The sequence below is a fragment of the Esox lucius genome, chromosome 9 (assembly GCF_011004845.1).
Source record: "Esox lucius isolate fEsoLuc1 chromosome 9, fEsoLuc1.pri, whole genome shotgun sequence".
Taxonomy (NCBI): domain Eukaryota; kingdom Metazoa; phylum Chordata; class Actinopteri; order Esociformes; family Esocidae; genus Esox; species Esox lucius.
The window spans coordinates 15,135,382-15,160,259 of NC_047577.1; the positions used below are offsets into that span (position 1 = coordinate 15,135,382).

Consider the following 24,878-nt stretch of genomic DNA (forward strand, 5'->3'; position numbering starts at 1 on the left):
ATTGACTTGCTCCTTGCAGAAGGTCCAAGAAGTTGATTAAGAATTGATACTCCCCCAAACAAAAGCCTCAGGTTCCATTTGGTCTTTTACTGCAGGGCAATTCATCTAAATGCTAATGCTAAACTGCATTTTGGTCATTAGGCTAGAGTCCAAATCCTAACACTTTTTGTGTATCTTGGGTTTTAGCATAAATCTTCGATAGACATCAACAGGCAATTTACACAACTGTCAATTTGAACGCACATTATTTTAAGTTGGGGTTCCACCCGGAGTGCGAATATTTTGGTATGTTTCTTCGCTAATGAGACGGTTACCAGAAAATATGTCAAATATGCACATCTCCCTGTCAAAGCCATTCTTTCTCACCTATAGGAAAACTCAAGGAAGACATAACACCCAGACCTAGGCTTTGGACAAGCTGGGTTCCAAAAACAAATAAAGCCTGAACTCAGGAATTATCAACACGCTCCCAAGAACAAGAGGGAAAACCATCCAAAACATTTGTGGCATGCCTTATTTTCAATTCTTTCTTTGCACGAGACAAAGACAAGTGTCAAACAAACCGGGAGAGGAGGAGAGGATGGAAAAAGCAGATTTGAAGGAGGTTGGGGGGTGGTGTCGGGTGGTGGATAAGATTTCCATTCCCCATCGACACCCAATTACACACCCCCACCGCCGAAGACATGTATATTGTTAAACACTGGCACTGCAGAGGTGAGAGAGAAGAGAAACTGATGGAGAAACAAATGACACAGAAAGCCTACCGAGAGAAAAGACAGTGAGGTGGTGTATGTGTGTGTGAGAGAGAGAGAGAGACTCCTGGCCTACCCCAAAGGTGCTCTAGAGACTCTTCGTCTGGGATCTTCAAACAAACCTTCACTGGGTGTCATGGTAATGGGGCAGAAATGGCATCAGCTGTTGTATGAGCTGGCCTCCATTGTATCGTATCACCGGAGCTGACAGTTGTGTCCACGCAACCACTGTTCGCCTGTTACTAAGGCCTCCTAGCGCAACAATGCGACCGCGGCCAAGGCGACGCATTACAAGGCAAACAGCGCTCGACTACGTCAACATGCTTTGTCGCACATTCCCGGTCTGGCTGCGCGGGGGCCAGACTATCTCCCACCTCCCCAGCAAAACCAAGCGGGTCGGCCACTGAGAGAAGGAAGCCGGGCATTTGCAAAGGCTAAAGACCAAACAGCCGAGTCGAACAAACCAAAGGGACGGGGTGGGGGCAGAGTAACGGCGAGGGAGGGTCCCGTTGGCAAAGCTTCACAGCTCTTCTTTAGCTCGGCAAACTACCCAACTCCATGAAAGACTGCGAACAGGACAGGGGTGGGGCTGAATTCCCATCCTACAGGCGGGCTCTCGGGTCCTCTTTGAGACCGGTACCAAGAAAGGCTTTTGACTTGCAAGAGTCTGTACTACAAACGGCCTTGTTGAAGCCCCTTGGAAAGAGCAAAAGATTGGGGATAGGGGATCCATTATATTCAATGATTTTCTATAGCAGGGTCATAGAGCTGTAGGTGACATAGACAAGAACCAATCCGCCCACCATTGACTTAATGCTTTTCAGTGCCAAACGCGCTCGTCTCCGTCAATGCCATTGTTGCTGCTCAATTAAGCAGCATTGAGGGCGCCTCTGGTGAATGCAGCAGCACGCCTGATGACGGAGGAGGCTGGAAGCACCCCCTTTCCCGACAAACCAACTCAGGTCCTTCAATCAGCTCCGTCGTGAGATGAAAACATTCGTCATAAACTGGCTAGAGGACTCGCCCCTTCAAAAGTCTTCTCATGGGGTGTTTCGGAGCTCGTGTTCCCGCGGGACCGGTTTAGAGGGTCCTTTCAGGATAAGAGCTCTTTAACACCACATTTAGCCATCATAAGTGACTTAATGTGGAGGGCTCCATTGACTGAGACTCAACAAGGCATTTAAATGAAAAGGAAAGGACGAGTGCATTTCAAGTTCGGGTCTGGTTTTCCCATTACCGAAGGCCTTGAGGTCTCTGCTCCATTTACTAGGCCATTCACAGCAGACTGTACAGTCTTGAGCGCTGCTGGGAGGGAAAGAGGTGGTCGGGGGCGACACTCATAAATCTGGATGAGGGACCGGCGTCTTAACAGTTGAGTTACGAACAGAGAGCCGATCAAATGGCCAGTAGGCCGCAGCGACCCCTGGAGAAGGAGGAGATGAAGGCGGGCTCACCGCAGGACGCCGACTTGGTCTCCACCAGCTTAACCCTTCGCGTCTCGCCGCGGACCCGGTCGTCCGTCTTGTCCACCAGGTGCGCGAGGTCGTCGATTATTTCTGTAAGGGGAGGGGCAAAAAAGAGGGACAAAGTTAGGTAGTAGGCGCAAAGCTTTCGCTTCAGCTCAGTCATACCCGAAGAAGACCATAAGAACAGAAAGGATTTTTATTCTTTCTAGATTTAGGAGACCTCCAGCAGTCAGCGCTCTCACCACTCTCTAATAAAATCACCCTTAATAAAAAAGCTAAAGGAGCAGCAGAGCCTATATAGAGAAAGGTATGCAGGAGGAAAAAAACAACCAGTGTGGAGGGGAGGTGTGAAAGCACTCTTCTCCCGTTCAAAACAATTCACCGGTTTCCTGAATGGCTTTAATCAATGACTTTTGTATGATTTCATGGCAGCTCGCGAAACAGATGCCGGCCGCCTGCGGTACAGTGGGACTTCCTGTCTTCAAGGCCGGCCAGCTGGAGGCCCGTGAGTCATATTGATGAGTCGCTGTAGCAACAGGACAGTCACGGTAGCCCACCTGAGACCACACACGACCGTGTTTGCTGCCATCCAGCGCAAAGTACCGCAGCTCGGCAAGAACCCAGCAGGCCAAATGGATCGACATGAAGTCACGAATGTAATGCTACTCATTACAAAATTTAATTTAAACCGGTTTTGCTCCGGGGGGGGGGGGGGGGGGGGGGTTGTGTAACATGTACATATTACATCAGTTCATTTAACCACTGCAAGGGGCTGTTCTTGAATTACAAAGCGTAAACTGTTTCACTGGCGAGAGCCCTTTGAACATTTTCCAACTGCTGTACTTAACTCATAGACTGAGTAAACCAATTCTTCAAAAATGAAATGCAAACATCAAAAAATATCTGACTATATGAGTTACAAACAGTAAAAGCTGCACGGCTCATTGCTGAAGTTCTACATTTGCTTGTTTATTGCTAAACAGAACCTAAATTGGCCGTTTCGTCGTGTTTGGGGTATGTCTATTGGTTTTAGTTGTGTGACGGGGGCTTGTTTTTTGTTCAAATGGTCTTGATGATAGGTCATTTACAGCCTCCAGCAACCATTGACAGAATAAAATAAAATGCTACAGACACAAACACTGCAGTGTCATGGACTGAAAAATTGTAAAACAGAGATGGAGTCAGAAGGAAAAGGGCTGACAGAAACTCTGTTGAAATATCAACCATTCTGGCAACTCCACAAAGAGCAAATGTGTCTGCCTGACTGAGTGACAGCCTACCCAGTGTAAAATAGCTAAGTTCTTAGAGTTGTATGCAGAAAATTTGTCATTTCTGTTCACTTCTGTCTATTTCTAAGTTCAACTGTTTTAATAGAATAAGTCAATATATTTACAGAACCAGGTACCGAATAATTATGAAAATCTAAAATAACTAGTTGACGGTTATCGTTTCATTATAGGTACTGTATTGCTATTCACTACGCAACTACAGTAATTGGCTTTTAATTTAACACGTTAAATGTAAATTTTTGATATGCAATTGGCATTGGCGATATACACTAGGATTAAGATTAACACAGGAAAAGAGTATTGTCTACTTCTCACAACAAAGCTGGCATTGGCCATAAATAGCTGCTCTTCAAACCCCCTACCTTGTTCACTACAATCAATTCTAAGTTTTCTTTCTTGTCCAGGAAAGGGAAGCAAGGCTATTATCTACTATACATGAATCCTTTGGCTGCCAACTCAAACAAGCTCCTTCTTTCTTTGCAGGAAACTACCTGTTTTCTGAAGTCAAAGAGAAGGTTCTCAAGCAAGTTAAAAAATTAAAAAATAACTCAAATATAATTTGCATCAATCCCGTGAAACAGCAACTGGGCAAAATTATAAAATTCCTGTGGGTTAGTTCACAAGGTCATCGTCAGAATTTTCTTCTCTCCAGGCAAGTTGTCTTTCCTAGTTCAAGATGCCCCTTTGCTGGTGAGAAAACATGTTTCTGTAAGTGGAGTCATCAGTGTTTGACAAGGGAACCTGCCTTCGACCCAACTCACACAATTAAGTTGTAGATAATTAGGGTGAGGCGAGTCAGTTTGAAAGGGGCAAAGGGCGTATGGGAGAGGTAAGGGGCAACAGAGACATGCGTAAAACGTCTCCAGGGACACCCACCTCATCCTAGCATGAGGCAACAATTTACGAGCAGCGAAAAAGAGAGGGAAAGACACCTAGAAATTAGGTTTCACGAGTTTGAGCGGCTATCCCGTGGGATTGGCGGTTTTCAACCCCACAGGCAATGAAGATATTATGTATCGCAGTGGTATAATACAACAACAAACCCGCTCACTTTCCCTCCTCGCATGCCGTGGGTCCAGAGACATAATTCCCAATTTCCTAATGTAGCGCGTTACTCCGATACATGACAGCTGCTCCCCCTGGCTCAGACTGGGCCTATCAGCCACACCACAAAGCGAGGCCTGTTCCAAGTTTAGGTTGTTTATTTTAAATGCTATTACACTGGATAAACGTCCAAACCCACAGTGTGGGAGAGAGCACAGACATAGGCTCCAACACACATGCACAAACACATAGTAATGATGTCATTGGCCCTGCTTCCAGTTGCCAGTGTGCAGTAAGTGACAGTTTGTACGACGACGACCCCGCTTCACATTGGGAAGTAGAGGAAGCCATCTTTCTACACTTGGAGCAGTCACCTAATGTTAGAACTGGGGCAGGGGCTGGGCCAATCACCGCCCTGTACTCGCGTCCCTTACTTAACACTTTCCCCTTGGTCGTCAAGGACCACGGATGGTTAATACACTTCTCAAGGCTTTTTTTTAAAGTCAGTGATCTTGAATTGTGCCCATGGTAAAACTGAGGTATTGATGGCAAAATTCGGATTAGATCTCAGGAGTAACACCTCAGAGATACACCAACTCAAACACGAACAGAAGCCTCAAACATAACTTCTAACTAGTTAACTATGCAGTGCACAGCACATCAACAAGTCTAATGAATAGAGCTCTACACCCACGAATACCCTCAGACACATACCAATGTGTAAACACATCAGACTAACCTTAAACAGCATTCTGAAGTGGAGGAAATAAATCTTTAATAATATTACACAAACTGACAGGTCGGAGAAAGAGCACAAAACAAAAAGAGTTCTGCTTTTGAAATACACAACATCAGTTCTCTTCTGTCACTGATAACACATCAATCAATTCGGTATCATAGCAAGCACAAATGCCTTTGCTAAACCAGCCACACTTTAATTACTTTAACCAAATAGATGTTCTTGCTCTAGCATTCCGCAATAAATGGCAGCAAAACGCAATTAGCAAGTTCTCAAGGGATATCAATGTTTCCATTGTCATCTCATTTGTTTTGCTAGAAACACAATTAAAAACTCCAGGCCCAGATGCCTGGGGGAAAGACCGGAGGGGCAGTTGTTTGGTAGCCAAAAGACAGAGACAGCGGTGCTGTTGAGATTACACGGACGCTTCGACTGACAGGCCAAGTTCACGATCCTGAAAAAAAAAAAAAAGAACAGACGTTTCTTTCCAAATACCAAAACAAAAGGCATGATCCCGTCTTGCCAAATGTGCACGCCCCCTTGTCACCTTGCTCTCCTCCCTTTCTTGCTCTTTCCTTTCTCGATTTCACTCTCAACTACATTTAAAAAAAGAGGAAAGCACCCTCACTTCAGTTTGTTGTTGCTTTCAGGTCGCTTTATTCACTTGGTTTTCCGCGTCTCTGCCCTTCGTACGGTTTGAACAGGACGGAAGGTGTATAAAGCATGCCTCAGTTGACATCACTTGACACAGCCCAATCCCCAACCACACCGCTGAACGTTGGCTTTTGCCATGCCTGCAGCATGCCTCCGAGAGAAACGTGACGCTGCGGAAGGCACTGGAACTAGAGGACAATAGGACACAGATGTTGTTCCGCGATGACATCACCTACACCGTTGATCTCTCCTGTAAGGACGATTAGACTGCGTGCCATCATCTCCTGTCCAAGATGATGACACTGTTCCAAACAATGTTTCTGTTTGCCTTTGGATGCAACGCCAGCACCATGTCTCAGGACACTAGTTAAAAGGTTAATTCACATCACTGTCGGAGCGACATCCGGAGAGAGACTGAGGGACATCCTCTTTTGCATATAGGGAATGGTTGTTTAGTGTCAAACATTCTAGAAGAAATTCCTTCGTTTCCGTATAAGCCGACTGTTTTGGAAGACCAAACAACACTTTGACAAACCGTTTTGTGTCATGGACAGTGGCTTCCTTTCGTGTCCGGTCATTTTTTATGGGCAATCGAATTTCGACACACAGCAGAAGACTGGCGTCATTCTCCACGTCCAAGTCTGCTGTCTCAAATTGGGTTTCACGCTTGCAAACCAATAAGACCTCACTTCTGAATGCCTCTGGGAATTTAAGGATTTGACGTCACGGTCTAACATTACCGGTTCTCGTTCATCCAGGTCCAACTGAGAGCATGAGCAGTTCTCATGTTCTGGTACTATCAGAAGCGAGGAGGCCATTCAGAAGCAGAGGAGCAGAGCTGGGGCCTTGGCGGGGGCTGAAGTTACGAAACGGACTGAGTTTCGTCAAGGAGCAGGAAGCGCAACTGAGTGAAATGCTGGGTCAGGTGCTGGGATCTGTCACTGCAGCGTCCTGGGAGGGATTTCCGTCCACGCCCCTTCAGGATGTGGTGTCGGGCTGCGAGCCAATAGGACTCCAGTACCATCAGCAGGAGCTGTCACTGTATAGTGTGGAGGAGTCAAAGCAGAAACTGTAGACTTCAAGACACTGTGATTTTGAGAGTAGCACAAGCCCCCACCCGCAGGCCCCGTCACTCGTAGGTCATAAATCAGGACTAAGATCACTAACATTAGCTCTACACAAAACTAAAGGTCAGTCGCCATTTGGGCTAAATATCCCTGCGACAACATAAGCCCCTGATTCATTTGCACTGGCTCCGCTGTTGCGGCTCGGGGGCAGCGCGCTGAACAGTGACACCCGACTGGCTGAGGGATGTTCTGCGTGTTAGCTCTGGGTGTTATTGTTGGACGTCTTCTCAATAACATGGCCGGAGCACAGAGAAACGGGGATAGGGCGAGCGCTGCTTGTTTCTCAAAACACAAATGGACGAGAGGCACTCATTCCATTGCACTTACCCAAGTGATTTCTCCCGGGGATTTGACGGGCAGAAAGTTCCACTACACACTCCGGAGTCCTGAGCCACTGTAGCTAGCTACCCAGCACAACTGTTACCAATTGGCCCCACGGTAGAGAGGACCCGGGTTGCCAAGCAAAACACAACACTGTTCTGTCGTTACTGGAACTTCCCTTGGCACGCACAATGAGAGCGGTACTCCACTTGATGATATAATGCCGGGGGCAATTACAGTATTTACAAGACGTTGCGCTTTACCACCGTTTTTAGTTCTCTCTTTCTTCTTTGCCTTTCTGCCACCACCGTGATGCATATTGTGAACAGACGGACCCGAAGATGGGTTGATGGGAGAGGATTAGCGGTGGCTGCGCTCACAGAGTAGATTCATACGACTTTAGAAACTGACGGCGTCCCCCGAAGGGATCGACGCCGCGCTCAGGCCAACAATAAGTAAAACAACAAAAACAAGCCATTTTGGTCTACATAAGCTTGGGTAAACAGACAGTGTAGAAAATGTGTCCTGGTCTGATATGTGGTAAGTAAAGGAATGAAACAACAACACTTTCTGCTACTAATAACCATCAGCTGTAGCAGTAAAAACTTAAAGAGGCATTGGTTTATTTGATTATAATGGGGTGTCTATGGAGGTTTAGAACTGATATCAAGTCAATGCCTTGATTTCTGTCATAGATCCAAGACCAACAACTAGGCCCGGAGACATTTCTATTTTTATGATAGTTTCATGATGAAAAAATTTGAACAATAATAACAATAAACGTTACACTTGGCAGGTTAGCACTGCTTGTCCAATTATTTAGATTTATAAAGGGTTTGTAAACTTCATCTCGATTTGAATGGGTTGCAGGTGTTCTGTTTTATATGTATCTTTATTGGGTGGATAAAATACATCAATATGAATTTAAACAACTAATACCAAGTAGCAGGTACGGGCCAAGGACAATGAACATAAGCATTTATATTCAGTAATATCATTTCCAGAATTTTTGGTTTCTGTATTATTTTCAGTGGTGTTTTCTATATCCACTACATGTTTTAACAGTGCTATTTATTTTTGTGTCTCAAACAATTGAGCTTGCCAACATTCTACATAAAAAATGTGAGCAATATGGAGTTATCGACAATGAAAAAGGTGGCGAGGTTGTTCCTTTGTCAAATATAATAGAAAAATGTACCATCAACATGACATGAACAGTTGTTTTGCTGAATTTAGGTAACAAGACAAATTACAATGATATTGGGCAGTGACAACTTGGTTCAATTGGGATCCCAAGGCCCAAGCAGGTGGGAACAACTGCTCCAAGGCACTCATTTGAAAAGTAATGTGTGTAGAATGGATTCGCTTAACACAACACGCAAATAACATGGGATCAATTGACCTCTACCAAGGCACTGACAAATGGCACCTTAGGCCCTGCCATCAGGCAGGAAATGTGTGTGTGTGTTCTTTCACTTATGTGCTCCACAGTGTGTGTCAGTCAGTGTCCTTAAGCAATAACACACTCCCCGGGAACGTCTTGGCGACGAGGCGTCTTCATGCGTTTCCTCACAGCATCTGGCCTTCTGAAGTGCCTCAGCACATGTGCATAGATTGGTCTCGCCACGGGGTCGGAACTGGCCCCGCGTCTCTGACTCCACTGCCCCTCCGCCGAGCGCGATGAGGTCCCCCAGCGTTCACCCAGGAGAGCCATCGTCCGTCATCGCACCCCAGAAATGAATGTCAGGTTGATGGATGACTCCGTTTGAGGCGGGACCTCGTCTGGAAGGAATGCACTTCAAACAGCAGCCGTAGACATGCCTGTCACTGGGTTGATCACCTTGACAATTACACCCCTTCCCCCCGTGCCGGGCGCTCGCTTTGAAGAATCCGGGCGGATTCTGCTTTATTTGGTGTTAGCAAAACAGGACCGAATTAGGGAGAGGCACAAAGGGTTGCAGTACAACAGGTCTGATCACATTTCAGGATGACACAGTGATGGGTCATGAGCACCCGGGGAAATTCCATCTGTCATTTCTGCTCTGGTTCTCGCGGGGGGAAATCCTTAAAGTAAAAACACTGATGTTCTTTGAGCCTCACGGACGATCTTGAAAACCATCTTGAAGGAAAATATACCTCTTATAAAGTAACAAAAATCCTAACTTTAGGTCAGGCTTACTTTAGGTCAGGCTTACAGGGGAGCATAGTATTAGATGGCTACGCTGACAGGTTCTCAGAACCAAACCAAGGCCTTTGACACCCGCCGCCAGCTGGTACATTTCCTCATAATGTTGCCAGAGAGCGGATTCATCAAGTATTTCCTCATCATAGCCAGGTGCTCCTGAACAATGAGAGCGTGATGAGCATGAGGGCGTCAGCAGACCCAGAAGCCCGGCACGCAGGGTTAGGGGGACCATCCTGGGCAGGGACCCAACAGAACCCAGCATCACATTTCATTACATTGAGACTGGGCAACATCTCTCTTGTACCTCCAATGGGTCAGTTCAGTGTGGTATTTACTTATTCTCCATTGAACAGGATCAGGCCAGGTTTTTTTTTGTTTCAAGACGTGCTTTCAGGTGAAAGCAAATACAAGCTGAGTAAATGTCAGAAAATGGGTAAAGGTGTGAATGAGATCCACGGGCGCCTGGCCTGAATTGCTCCTGCTCTTAGTCTACCCCATAATTTCCATACAGTGGACAAATAGGTGTTACCCTGATCTTCCATTTCATTCAGGAAAAGAAGGATTCTGATTAATTCATTTAAATTAGCCGGGAAATGTGTCAGTATCATTAAGCTCATATGAAACATTTTTTAAGTAAATAAATTTAAAAAAAACTTTGCATGCTGTACAGGTGGAGTAAGCGAGTAAGATATCTAGACAAACCCCAACTATAGCAAACCAAGTAATATTGTACACAGTGGAGAATGTTTAAAAAAGTTCACACATTTTTCTGTAGGGTTGGTGCACAGTGGTGCTCATAGATGAACTAAATTGAACTAAACGGTCATCACCAGGGGAATGTGGGGACATGGTGAATAACTTTAAGTGATAAAGTTAAACGTCTGAATGCTTCAGACTATAGAGCACCACAGACCACTGCCTCCAAATCCCATGTCTAAATGACCAGAGAACCTTCATTATAACGGGAAGGAAACAGAAACGTGGGACTGTTTTCACGAAGCAATAAGCGTTCGTTACTCACCAGGTTCTGGCATCACCTAGCTGGACTGCCTCAGCATCGCATGGCCCTGTTCAAACAGCTTGTAGGTGCTGTCACTGACGGTTTGCAAACCAACCCTGAGGACTGTTGCTTTCTCACCAACGAAATAAATCTGGACTAACTTATGCACGCGCTTTCCTGTGGAGAGGAGCGTCCAAGCATTAAGACTTCCTGGCAGTGACTGACGGACTGACTGGCAATAAGTTATTGTGGTAATGGTCAGACATTGATGTCGAAGCCAGAGACTGATTCACCCGGAACACACACACACACACACGTGACGCCCTTCCACTCATCTGGGTCCAGAGTCAGGTGTCATCATCCACGTGATGATAACACCAAGTCCCTCCCTGTCCAGTGGAGGATGAGGTGGAGTCCAGAGAGCGGGTTGCGTTTTACTAGGCACCAGCTGTCCTTTATCTACCCGATATACAAAATACACGACATTTTCATATTACATTTTAATTCTGGTGTTAGATCCAAAACATTTGGGGAAGGCTTATGCAGAGTTAACACTCAACAGGAAGTTAGTGACATCTATGAGCTTAGTCAGAAATTAAGTTAAAGGTTAACAGAGGAGAAAACGTAACAGGAAAGCCAATTGAAATGACATCATTACAAAAAACACTGGTTCGCCAAGCGGCCTTAGCATCATCCTGTAGCACAACTGCACTTTAGAATGTCTCCTTACATGTCACAGGGCACCAAGTTCCCATTAGTCAACAGTGTGTATCTGAAATTATGTTGTGAACAGGGGTCAAAGTTTTGATTGGATCTGGACAACTCCGTAACACCTCTGATAGGGATATCATTGGCTGGTAAAAGTTCATTGGCACTTCATCGAAAGATTAAGATAACAGACATGAAGTGAAATAATCAAGGCATCTTTAAATATACTGGTTTTGTTGTTTCCCTTCCTGAAAGCAGCATTTATTTGTTTTGATATGACAGTATGTTACTATAAATCATCCCAGCCTGAGAAATTATTGTGATACAGGATATGGCTAGACACAATTGGCAGAAAAAAACAACTGACACATAAGCCAGGTGCCAAAGCGAATCTTGACATTGGCATGCGATGACTGTTACCGGCGTGAAATGTGTGAAAACACAAAGAGAGGGAAGATTAGTGTGGCACCAGTCCCTCACCAATAAAAAAAAAAAGGAGAAACTAACAAACTTTGTTTATGGGTGGGCTGTTTGTGAGTGTGCAGCTCAGGCCAGAATAAATGTTCAGACGCAGTAAAACAACTTCCTGTCCAACGCACTCACCACACACACGCCCACTCGCTTAGCGTAGGCTGCATACAGATGGAATTTATCTATAGGCATTCACAGAAATACGTACACAGGAAGACTAGTGAGAAGCATGAGGGCTTCAGGAGAACATCGCGCTGCAATCCTCCTCACAGCTGTGAGCATGAGCGCAGGCAGAAATACAACTGCAGATGTTGTGCAATTACACAAATGCACTCACCACCACTGAGGAAAATTAGTAGGTGGTGATCACTTACACGGAATGGGGAAACCTAAAAGGCACAAAACAAATCCCCAAACTAAAACCACTCTCAGAGACACAACCCAGCATTGACAAAAAAAAAAGAGGGTCTCTGAAAGTGAGAACTACTAAATTCATCAACAGGAGCATGAAGATACTATGAAATTACCCTAATTTCATGATATGGGCCTGGTTTTTCCTAAGAGTTAGAAGGCTGTTAACGATGAGCCTTTCCTACTGTGGCCTCAGATGTAGCGTGAATTTCACAAACCCACGCTTAACCAGAGAGTGCCAAGTATGGCTGTTACAATTCGATCACACCTACAGCCGTCAAATTCCACAAAATTGCATGCAGGCATCAACTGGGTTTGTGTAAAACAAAAGTTCAACATTCACCTTTCACTGTCATGTCTGTATACAATTTCATACATACTTTAACAGGGAAAAACACAGGGAACCTGCCAACCATTTTGCTTGGGGACGTTGGTGCAACACTGACGTAGCAGGCCGGGGGGCGTTCTGACCGCAATTTGTTTAATAAAACACACGCACACGCACACGCTGCTGCTGCAACAAAATGTGAGGATGCTGTAGGTGTGATCGAGCCATTAGACCATGCGTCAATACTAATAGGATCATTGAAACTGCACCTATTTGATTTATTCAATATACTGACAATGAATCACCTCGTAAATTAGTTCCTACAAAGATAGTTAATGTATGCAATTATTGGCAAGGTTCTTCTGATGTTTATTTGTTACCCCGTAATAATAACATATTCAATCAACTTCTGGCACACTGTTCTCTATCCACATAATGAACTATACTGAGGTAAATATTTCAGGCATGCACGTATTAGCTAAATGGAATTCAATTACAAATTATATAGGACTTTGCTATGTAGGCTACCATATACTGAAGAAGACGTTATTTTTCACTTGTTTGTAACAATGGGAAAGAAGTCAACTTCATTACTTTCCAAATCACTTACAATGGTAATTTGCCATCATAGTGTTAAGTGTGGTGGCAGCAGCATCATGCTATGGGGGTGCCTCAGTTCAGTGGGGACAGAGAGTCCTGGACAGAGAAAACGATGAACAGCTCCAAATATTTTAATGTTTTGGCGTGAACAATGCTGTTTTCTGCCAGAAATTGGAAATTAAAGAAACCTTTCAACTTGACAACGATCCAAAGCACACAGCCAATCCACCAAGGAACGGCTTGCAAGGAGGAAGTTAAATGTATTGAAGTGGCCCAGTCAGAGCCCATACCACAATCCAATAGAGAAATATGTGGACTGGCAGGAAGGTTGTGTACAGGAGAGCTGGAACTCTTCTGCAAAGAAATGGGATACATTTGTAAAATGAAGGTGTGTTAGGTTGATAGAAACTAATCCAAAGAGATTTACTCCAGTATTCTAAACAAAATGTGCTTCCAAAAGGTGGAACATTTGTTGAACACAGTGAACCAAGCATAACCACACTTACGCAACCAAGTTTTTTACTTAGATATTGATAGTTACGTTATCTTTTTAAGCCTAATGATGGGGATGGAAAACAGCTTGGACAGTTCCCGGTGGCATCTCCTCTACTGCCCACTGGTGGCAACGTAGAAACAGCACAACGTACAGATCAAAGCAGTACAGTGGGATGTAACTGTTGACCTACTTTGTGACTTCACAAAAGTGATCTGATTATAATAAACTAATGGCTATAGGAGGGTGGTCTCTAGATATTCCTATTAGCAAATCAGGGATGTGTATGTAAATGTTTGCCTAAATGTATAATTGAAACACCAACCACTTTTTATTTTGGCAGATATTTTGTTTAGTCAAGCCAGTGATGAAAAACACACCGTAGATCCGTAGAACCAATGGAAAAATAACCACTTTCTTGCACTGAAGCGGATTGGTTGTAACATGGTATTTTTGCAGGTTCTGACTGAAAGATCAAAACGGTTCTACACGCAAGGCAACGTTAACAGCTGAAAAGGACTTCATATGACTTTTGTTCGGGCAAAGAAACATGGTAACAAAAGCTGAAATAGGGAGCGATTAGGATTTTAGGAGAGGTACGATAAAAGTGCCGGGAGAGCCTGTGACGTCCATCGCTCCAGTCAGTCAGTGCACTGAACCGGGCGACAGTAAAAAGACATGTCCACACCACGAGACCACAACGTACATGGACGGAGTCACAAAGCAGGTTTCCTTCGCTCTACCCTACACGTCTAACATGCTGTCAATGTCGTGGGTCCAAGAACAATGTAGGATTAATGGATAGTTTGTGAATATTCGGCCTTCCTCCTCTAAACAGTGATGCGGAGCAACACACATTATGTAGATGTTTGAGACACAGCCTGGCTAAAGAATGGAAGCAAAGGCCTGAAATGAAATGGAAACAGTGTTAAGCGAAAACCATAACAGATGAAAACGATTAGATGGCAGGTTAGATCAAATGGTTTGGGTGTGTTTCGTCCGAGCGCAGCAGATCTGAGGCAACACTGAAAGACACATAAAAAGATGTTAAAACAGCTAATTTGTGAGGCAAAATTGGTTTTGAAGCTCACCGTGCTATTATCACTGGCTCTACCTTTATTATACTCTCAAGTCTATCTGTTTATTTGGTTGATTTTAAACTCACAAGAGCCGGGCAATCAGATAATAGATCAAAAAGACTGTACAGACAAAGGATTTCCTCCTTTGAAGCATTTCAAAAGCCGTTCCTGGGAAGCACAGTCCTCTAACACTCAGCACCATTGAATATAATCATATTACAATTGAAGCTTATGACTGCTTGTCCTCTTTCACAGTGGCTTCCATAAGAGCTGTAGTACTTGGTGAAAAGTTGTGGGTTACATGAGGTTCATGGTAGTCATGGGTCATTGCTGTAGTGTAGGGTATTGTGGCCTTCATCGCACATGGGTAAACTTCAAAGGTGATGTCAAACACTTGTTGTGAAGCGCTAGAACTTGAGAAGGGATAAGCACCCCAGCCTACAGTGTGACAATACGAGGACTTATTAAATATCCCATAATGTCCTAATATAATTCATAGAAACCAAACCTGAGGAAAATATTGTTTAACGGAATTCAAAATGCACTACTCACACTAAGGCTTTTGTACAAATTGATTATCCCGTTCTGACAGCCTCCACTGACTTCAACTGACTATTAAAAAGAGCTAAGCCCTTTAAATGTGCTTGCCAAGGTGTCAGATGAGTAAACAATTCCACCAGCACACTAACTCCAACAAGCAACGTGCACAGCCAGAAAAGGCATTCGACGGGTCCCCGACCGGAGCGAACAAGCTTGGCCTGTGGAGATGCGGCTCATCAAATGTCTCACTTATGGAACAGCGCCCTTCAAAGCTCACCGAAGACCTGAGATGCTAATGAAGCATTACCCAATTACAACATAGAGAGTCTCTCTCTCTCTCTCTCTCTCTCTCTCTCTCTCTCTCTCACTCTCTCACTCTCTCTCAATCACTCTCTCTCAATCACTCTCTCTCAATCACTCTCTCTCAATCACTCTCTCTCAATCACTCTCTCTCAATCACTCTCTCTCAATCACTCTCTCTCAATCACTCTCTCTCAATCACTCTCTCTCAATCACTCTCTCTCAATCACTCTCTCTCAATCACTCTCTCTCAATCACTCTCTCTCAATCACTCTCTCTCAATCACTCTCCCTCTCCATTTCTCTGCATCAGCTGTGATGAATGACTTGTAATGAATCCCTGCTGTGGGCTTCAACTGGCTACTTCTTCCAAAGCACTACTCCCTCCTACCCTTTCTCTCTATGGATAATACCGGCGTAAAATGACCCTGGTCGAGGCTCCTTTGCCTTAACGCCATTGCACAGTTGGATCCCGCAGGGACATTAAAATGATATTTCTTCTTTTTTTTTTGTGCATGTTAGATGTTATTTTCCACAAGGTTTTTGTGTCATAGCAACAAAGACACATATTTTTCGGTTAAAGCCATATTCCTCTGATTTCTTTCCTTGCCTTAGCCATAGAATGGATGGACTAACACAAAGACCAGATATTCTACAGCCACTTATGCCTTAGTGGGCTATACAAGCATTTACATACAGTAGGCTACAAGTCAACATCGTGGGCACATTTACCCATTCACTTGAATTCCATTCACTACAATGGCGCTGAAAGTATGTGGAACAAAAGATGCAACAAAGATGAAATATCCCTTTAACGCAACCCCATCCCATTCAACATGGCTGCTACCTTCTCTGCCGAGCTCTCACTCATCAACCAGTTACCCTATCCCAATCTGAGTGTGAGCACCTCCCCATGAGTAACCATGCGTGTGGCATGGAACAGTATGTCTGCATTGAATATACTCATCATTAATAATGGCGAATAGATGAAAGTGTGATCCGTGCTTCTTCCCCCTAGTTTTAATTGGAACCATCTGTTGGACTGGGTTGAGGTAGTGGTGGGTGAGTGTAAGTCCTTCCACTCGCTACATGGGGTGACCCGTGGTACCCCGACGCGGGGGAGAAGACAAGGCGGTACTTTCGCACTTTTGACTTCCCGCGGCAGCCGCCATTCCAAAACCGTTGGATGCGGCTTCAAAAATCGGAGTGGTTAGCTATTAAGTAAACAGTTGGAGATTTGTTCCTGCTGTCATTCGCTTTAGCCAGCAAAGCTCGAAGGAGCCAGCGAGTGAAGAGCCAGGGCCAGAGTAACATTAAATCGCAGGGAATCCTTCGCCCGCTGCCAAAGGGACAGTGCCAGCTGAAATTGCAATCTTACCAAATGGCAAATGCACTTTCCTTTACCCAAGCGACAATCTGCAATGAAGCCAGGCCTCCGGTGGGGCGGAGAATAACAGAGCGATGCTACGACATTAAGGACAGGCTGGCATTAAAAGGTACACATATCACTTTGATGATGTAATGCTCTTTCGCAAGTAATAGCGGTGGTTCCCGACTAGCGAAACGGTCTAAGAGAACGCCTCGCAATCCAGCTCGGTCATTGCAAGAAGGGATCTAATCCCCGGGAGCCCAAAGAGGGTGGTGCAATTGGGCACAGCGCCATCCAGGGAGGTGGTGGGAGTAATGTCGGACAATTTACCTAGCCTAGTTGTGCTCTGGCCACCCCATCTGGTGGGTCGAAAGTGCAATTTGTATTGGTGGTGCGACTTTCCGGTGGAGCGAACATCGTGATCAGGAAGACTAGTGACCAAACGGTCTGGGAGGACACGCACAGGAGTATGTACGCTCCACATGACAAGACAGCCTCAAGAAAAGTTGTCTAAAGCATGTCTAAAGGCAAGGAGATCAATTGGTGGAGAAAATGCAATCCGACCCAAAATGATGCAAATCCACACAACGGCCTCCGGAGTGGCGCAGCGCTACACCTGGCATCCACAACACCTGGGATCCACACCAGGATGTGACACATCAGGTCATGACCGGGAGTCTCGAGTGAGTGATGCATATTGGCCTTACAACGCCCAGGGCCAAGGGAGGCTGGGTCCAGTTAAGCATTCACCGTCTCCTCAACGTCTCCTCACTCTCCAGTGACTACTTCAGACGGGTCGGTCCTTGCCAGATAAACTGAAGACCACCGACCTGTGATTCCACCAACCTCCTGGTTCAGCTAGCAGTGTGGACATGAGTGTCTTTCAGTGGAGTGCAAACCTTCGCAAATCTTTGAGTTACGAATTCGCTGTGGCAAGACAAGGTATTACCTACTCATTTAATGCGACAGAAATTAGAGAAAAAGGGTTTGAACTTGACAAATAATTTCTAATTTCAGACCACTGAGAACATGTAGCCTATCCCATTTGGAACATTGCCTGTAATGTAACTCGAAGTGAAGTAGAAGTGTAGACTGTTCAGACACGACCATAAAAACCATGTACCATCTCACTGCACAAAAAATGGGACCGTTTCACATTTAGAGTATGATTAAAGTAATTCTTTATCCTTAATAGGCAATAAAACCACCTGACTGATGTACAGAGGTCTGACAGCATCAACCGGGAAAACCTCAGAAATGCCAGCTAAGACCATTTACTGTCATCCAAAGAAACCTTAAAAAGAAAGATTATTCAAAGAACCAGTTTTGAGAATGACCAAAAGTACATTTCCAAGCAAACACTCCATTTAAAACAAAGACTCCATTTAAAACAAAGACTTCTTTAAGTGCATGGATGAGCTTACTAATGAAATCATAGTTTACTTTCCTTACATATTTAAAATTGTTTTACTGCTCATTAGATTGTGTTTTTCCAAAGGATAAAATGGAGAACTGATAGCTTGCGAAAGAGCGTGCCACTGCCAGGCAATCTGGATGTGGTTGTTGTGAGGAGGACTGAGGAGCCTCTCCCACTGACTCTGGGCCCAAGCCTGGGCTCCGAGCTCGGCGACATCTGGATGTGATCTGGGGCCCGGCCGAGAAACAGACGAGGCGCAGATGAGCTGGAGCCAGGCGACACCTCAGCCTTTGACGACCTGCCCTGGTTCCAATCTGCTGCTGTGGGGTGTCACCGTCGGTGAGACACAATCTGCGTTTACAGTGTGTGTGTGTCACACCAAAGTTGGGTGGATAGACAACTGCCATTGGTTGATGAGTAACTTAATGAGTAACTGGACTTATAGATACCAGCGCAGGAAGCCAGTTATTCTTCATAGCCTGTTTAAATCTTTAAAGGATCGATGAAACACACACATCCACAGGGGTCCACGGCGTCTTTTCCCAAATGCTATGGAAATCCATGACCCATTATTAAGGAAGACCTAGCAAAAGATAAACACAAGCCTTTTTTTCCTCCATTCTCTTTTCTCAGGGCTGTTCCCTCTTTAGCAGTGAAGCAAGCGAAACAAAGCCACATTAAAAATCGAGCACATTGTGTCAATAGGTGAAATTATGACTGAAGTTAAATGAGGGTTAACTACATTTTTTTATGCACTCCCATTCCTCAGTGTGTTTTAAAAAAAAAGCTTGCTTTTAATCTGTCATCTCATGTATATTCCGCAGCAAATGATAGTTTATTATATGTTTTCATACACATTCGCCACTGTTATTCGTGTTTTCATATGTGCCAGGACCCGTCTGTCTCTGCAATGTAACAACCACACTCAATGCACTGACATTGTTGAGAGAGGGGAAAGGAGAAAAAAATAAATCTGGGTTGGAAAAACATTAAGACAATATTTTCCACACAGTTGTTCAAACATGACAAAGAATGCGAGTTAGGTGGTGTAAAAATCACCCTCTCCGGGTCCTGTTTTGTCCCCTTTCCGGTCACAGTTTGCATACACACAGATCACGTTGCTGTCCTAGTGTCTGGGAATTCTTGCTATTGGCCTTTTAATATGGGTCTATTTCCTGCTGCTAATAAATGTGTGTGTGGTTATGGACAGTCATAAGCAGAGCACCACTTTGGTTCCAGATGTATTGCTGTGAATTAAAGCCAAGATCCACCAAACGAGACCACAGTCTGGACCGGCATCGGGAATACCTCCTACATACTTTATGGTATTTAGAGGGGAAAAAAACGGAAATCTTTCAATCACTCCCTCCTCTTTTGTGCGCAAAAAGACAAAAACAAAAGCTCTCTTCTGTGCCGTGAGTGTGTTACCAGTGAATTGCAGTGTACACAAGGAAAGAAGGCGTTCAGTTAAAAAAAAAAATAATAATCACAGATCCAAGTTTGTGGATTCTTGGTTTGTGTATTCTTGGTTTTCCGATCCGAAGCCCAAACGGCAGAGGAATCATGGAAAGTGACTGACATGAGGCGACAGACAGCAATACTGCGATCTACAACCGTTCTAAGGACTAGAACACATGGGAAATCCCAGGCTGATGCCAGGTATGACCTGGTTTTCTCCGGTATCTGTGTCACTAAATAATGCTGTTGAATGTGGGGCTGGAGCATAAGCCCATTGGCCCATATCCAACCCAGCCACACAAGGAAACATTTAGACACTAGTTGCAATGTGTGGCTTTTCTTCTCAAATCACCATTGGCACAGGGAGTCCACGTATTGGTACTCTCATATCTCTTTCATTTACATCACTTCAGGGCCGAGGTAGCACTACCGCACTGGCCTGGTCCCGGATCTGTTTGTGCTGTCATGTGCAGTCAAGCCAGTGACTGTAGCAGTTGGCAAGCTGGTCTGGGACCTACAACACAACCGTGAAAAAGTTCCAGCGCTTGGAACCCCATGAAAAGGCATGACTTCATCGATATGTTCTCCAGCGCCAAATTTGCACAAACTCTTGAGCACATCAGTCCCAGTTCTGGTCCACGTCTTTGTCATCCCATTCTGACCTCCTCACACCACTGTCACAAACCCTTTCTGTGAGAGGATGAACTCCTAGCAAATCATGTCGCAAACGAGGGGCATGTATGCAAAGTCACAGAACAAGCCGCAGCTGCGGGGTAAAAAGACCCCATCCATTGGCAAAACCGGGGGGGGGGGCGGACGGTAAGTTAAGGGCTGTCGGAGGGACGGTACAAGGAATGTCAGAGAACAAGCAAAGTAGAGAAAATAATTACTCACGCCGGGGGAAAGTTAAGTGGACATGATTGATGAAGTTCAACCTAACTGAGAAAAGTTAAGCGAAGACTTGATGGATGACGCTACCCTCACCACCATACTATTGGGTTCCCGCATGCTAATTTGCTAGTGGTCACAAACGGCGCATCATTCATCACGGAGAGCGGTCGCGGTCACTCGCCCCTGCCTGAATCCCCTTCAACCGTGTCTTTGTTACGGAGCGGTGACACAGTCCCCCGGGCCTAGACGGATACGTCCACCACTGGATAGGACAAGGAGGAGATGGAACATGATTGATCGTGCCCAAGTTTTCAGAGTGCGGATCTGTACAACAGGGGGCCCATCTAGAACTTTCCCCTATGGGCAATATTTGGTCACTCAATCAATGAGCACTGTCATTATGAAAGGGTAGGGCTTGGAATTCACCTCTGCAACAGCAAAAGCGCTAGTCGGCACCACTAACATACACGGATAATGACGTCGTTTCAATCAGCTTCTCCCCGTAGGATTGGTGGTTCCCGGTCCTCGCTCAATTACAACTTGATCGCATTTGTTAGTGTTGGACGTTCTCTGCAAAAATCACGAGCGCAGCGTAACTGCAGTGAGATTTAGAAAGCGTAACTTCAAATGTCCTTTCCCCGAAGACAAAGGCTATTAAAACGACGGCATGTGGAAAGACCTGTGCTTCCCACCACCTTCTCACCCGGAGTTCTGTCCACAAACCTCTGGCAAGACCCCCGGACCCTTCCGGAAAGATTTTCCATCTGAGTCAGCAGTTCAGAGAGTCACAGTCACAGAGTAGGCATGAACCCAGTTAAAGAAGCAGAAGCACTCCCTAGCCACCATTCTAGGTACATCTCACCCTTCCCAAATCCTGACCGTAATCCGGAGGAGCGACCTCCTGACCTAAACACCAGATTCAAAGGAAAAACAAACTAAGTATGTACATACTCAGAGCATTAGAGAGAGGGATTCCAAAAAAACACCTTGGGCAGACAGAGGCGTTTGTGGAAAATAACGGTAGTGTGACATGAGCTGAATAATACCTAGTCTTCAATGACATGGGGTGCAACAGAGGAGCCAGCGGTAGCACTGACTTGACACGTTAAGTTATTAGTCCTGTTAACAACGAGAAGCCAAAACGTGACAAATGTGCATTAACCACAAAGAGACTAGATTACAGGTTTTGGGATTACTGTCAGACATTATTTGTTTCAATGACTTAACTGCCTGTATGTTGCCCACGTGAGAGAACACCGCAGGTATTAAACATATGGTTAACCATCCTCGCTCACCATAAACAGTGAGTTCAATGTCAAAACTAAACAGAAACATAATAACATTTTGAGAAAATATATTTGTATAAAAGATAATCATTAAAAGAAAAAGCAAGTCCGGGTCAAATTTTTAAGCACGTGCATTAAAACACCCAAAATGTAGGTAAGCCAATATCAATACCCAAAAATCAGTGGGCCATTCCCACACCCTGAAGCTGCAGGTCAAAGCTCCTTGGCACAACACACAGCCAGCGCCACCCGGCCCTCAATCCCTATCCCGTCCCCGCGCCCTACTAAGGTGTTACCCTACCACCCAAACCTTGGCCCACAGCTGGAGCGCAAAGGACAGGTGATAAATCAATCGTCGACCGCGCTCGAGCGCCGCCATTAGCGTCTGTTTATTTGTTCGCGGGACTGTTTCTCTGAAGAGTGTGACCAAGAGCTCTTTTCTCCCCAGCCAGACCTGACCACCCCGCCGGTGATGTCACCGGTCCCGCTGTGGTTCTATAGAACGACTCAAAATGTTACCATCTTCCCGGGTTCCACTATTTATTTGGAAATCATTAGTTTCCCCTGGCCGGCCATGACACTCCTCGCACAGCGGCGAATCTAATGATCTAATTATTAGCAGGAAATAACAGACTAATGGCTATGTCATAGCAACATAAGCCTTCTCTTCCCAGCATGAATCCTTCTGTACAAAGACAAATACTTTAGGGGGGAGGGGGTTTGCTGTACCGTATAGTACAAACATATGTGGATCCAGGCTAGCCCAGTAAAACACAACATTGGACACTAATACGACCCTGTACGGCTGAAGTCATCACTGACTCAGATGCAGAACTTATTTCACTTTTAACAACCTTTGGTATTAGACATAACAATACTGGGTGTTTATGTTAGATTTGTTATCGGTTCAAAGCGGTCTTCTCATTTTAATCTTTCCTAAATGTTTCACCAGAAGGTCTTGATCTAAATGAAGTGTTGTTTCTCTCTGGCTGTTCCGAATGAGCTCACTCCCGTAGAAAAACACTGTCCTCTAACAAACAGATATGGACAGAGTTGCCTAGCGATGGTCAAATTCACTATGAGCGTTATTAGCCAAACAGAAAATAGCCAGGCAGGAGAGCACTCGGAGGTCACGGCCGGGATATGGAGGACTTCCGCCGGAGTCGTCACAGGACTGCAGTCTATTTATAAGACGAGAGGAGGGGAAGAAAAGGGGGGAAAGTGCAGTGACTAATTCCTCTGAAAGGATGGGAAGTTTTAGAGGGGCTTGGCTGAGCGGGAAACTCATGTTGATTAAATAACATCAAATGGCGTGTGTGTGTGTGTGTGTGTGTGTGTGTGTGTGTAAGAGAATAAGTGTGTTTGGAAAATAAAGGAATTCAACCATCTGATCAGCACATGTCAACCGCACTAAGCAGAATGACAAACCTGAGTGTTAAACTTGCATGTGTGTCTGTGCGCGCGTGTTTAAAAACACACAGTTCCCTGGTTATACTAACCAACGTGGGGGTATAAAGCTCGGCCGCAAAGCTTGAAGCCTCCTATCAATGTTTACAAGACGGCCTGTCACTCATACCAGTCTGACAAGGACTGATGTCATTGTTCCAGACCTGAAGCAGAGAAACACTCACACCAGTAAAGTCGGGCAATGTTGATTCAAGCAGCAGAAAAAAAACGCCATTCTGTTGAAATAGAACATTTAGTTAGACGCACAGGGACATTTTCTGCCACATTGAATTTGGAAATAAAAATATGACCGATTTTGGCCGCATCACGCTACAAATATGAAAAGCCTAGTGGTGACACACATAATAAATAATCTTCACACCAAGGAACTTTCAATTACTATCTTTTTTTTAGGTACTGAATAAACAGAAAAAAAGCTGACTAGGAAACAGCCATACGCGGGAACATTGCAGTTATTGTATATGGATTGAATTGAGGACAGCCTACGAATTGAAATGGTGACTGATCTTTGACGTCTTTGTTATTATACACTGTGCTGAAGTACAACTCACAATGTGTCAAATACAAAAACTACAATATCCACTAAAGCCTACTATTAAAAATGAGTTGTGTTTGCAAAGACAAGGCTGGAAGAAAACCAGGGCCTTGGGTTCATTTTGTTCTCTCATCCAGGTCACCTTCAGAGGTGGCCCCAGCTTTAAGTTCTTCCCGAAAAAGGAGCCAACTGCAACCTTCACTGCACTCAGGTCAGGTGCTGGCTATGAGCACAGAGCTTAATCTATTTATAGGAAAACACTGCAAAAGGACTGGGATCAGTAGAAATACACCCCCCCCCCCGACCAAGAAAACTGTAAAAAAAAGCACACTCAAAAAGGACAAGCAGGTTATATGCTAATTTCCAGAGTACAGGCTTCCACCACTTTTTCACTTCAAACCCATTTTCCCATTTTCACTTTCTCGGAAAGCATTAGGCTATCCCGTTACTTTATACATTGTCGATTTTGTCGTTTAAAATAAGAAACGCCGCCACCCTACCAAGCTGTCCGAAGCAACCATTTGAGTAATTTAAGCACAACACTGCAAGAAAAACATTCCACCACTTACTCTCGTGACACACTCAGAGTATACAGAAGCACTGCCTGCTCTGTGGCAAGGCAGATGAGCTAGTATGTGCGTCACCGATAGAAATGATCTCATTTCGATACAGCAGCATTCCTCTCGGTGCCATACAGACTGCAATCCTGGGTGGTATGAGAGAAACGGCCGGGCTTGGCGTGCCTCAATCCTATCCACCTCCACTAACACAAGTTCCTCCGACTGGGCAAACAGGGCTTCCCCTTCCCTGTTACCATCAAGGCACGTGGGACACTCTCCAGACCGTTCGGTCGCCAAATCTGACGTGGGAATAATTCAAGGAGGCCAGGCTGTTTGATGCCCCCCCCCCCCCCCCCCCCCCCCCGGCATGCTCACCACGCTGTGGGACA

General features: G+C 45.0%; 1 protein-coding gene across 1 annotated transcript in view; it reads right to left on the minus strand.

Annotated features, from left to right (window-relative positions):
• Positions 1-24,878, minus strand: part of stx8 (syntaxin 8) — a 43,679-nt gene that overhangs the window by 6,122 nt on the left and 12,679 nt on the right. Inside the window, exon 7 of the mRNA XM_010872983.4 lies at positions 2,207-2,308. Coding sequence (XP_010871285.1) covers positions 2,207-2,308 — 102 coding nt within the window. The remainder of the gene's footprint in view (positions 1-2,206; positions 2,309-24,878) is intronic.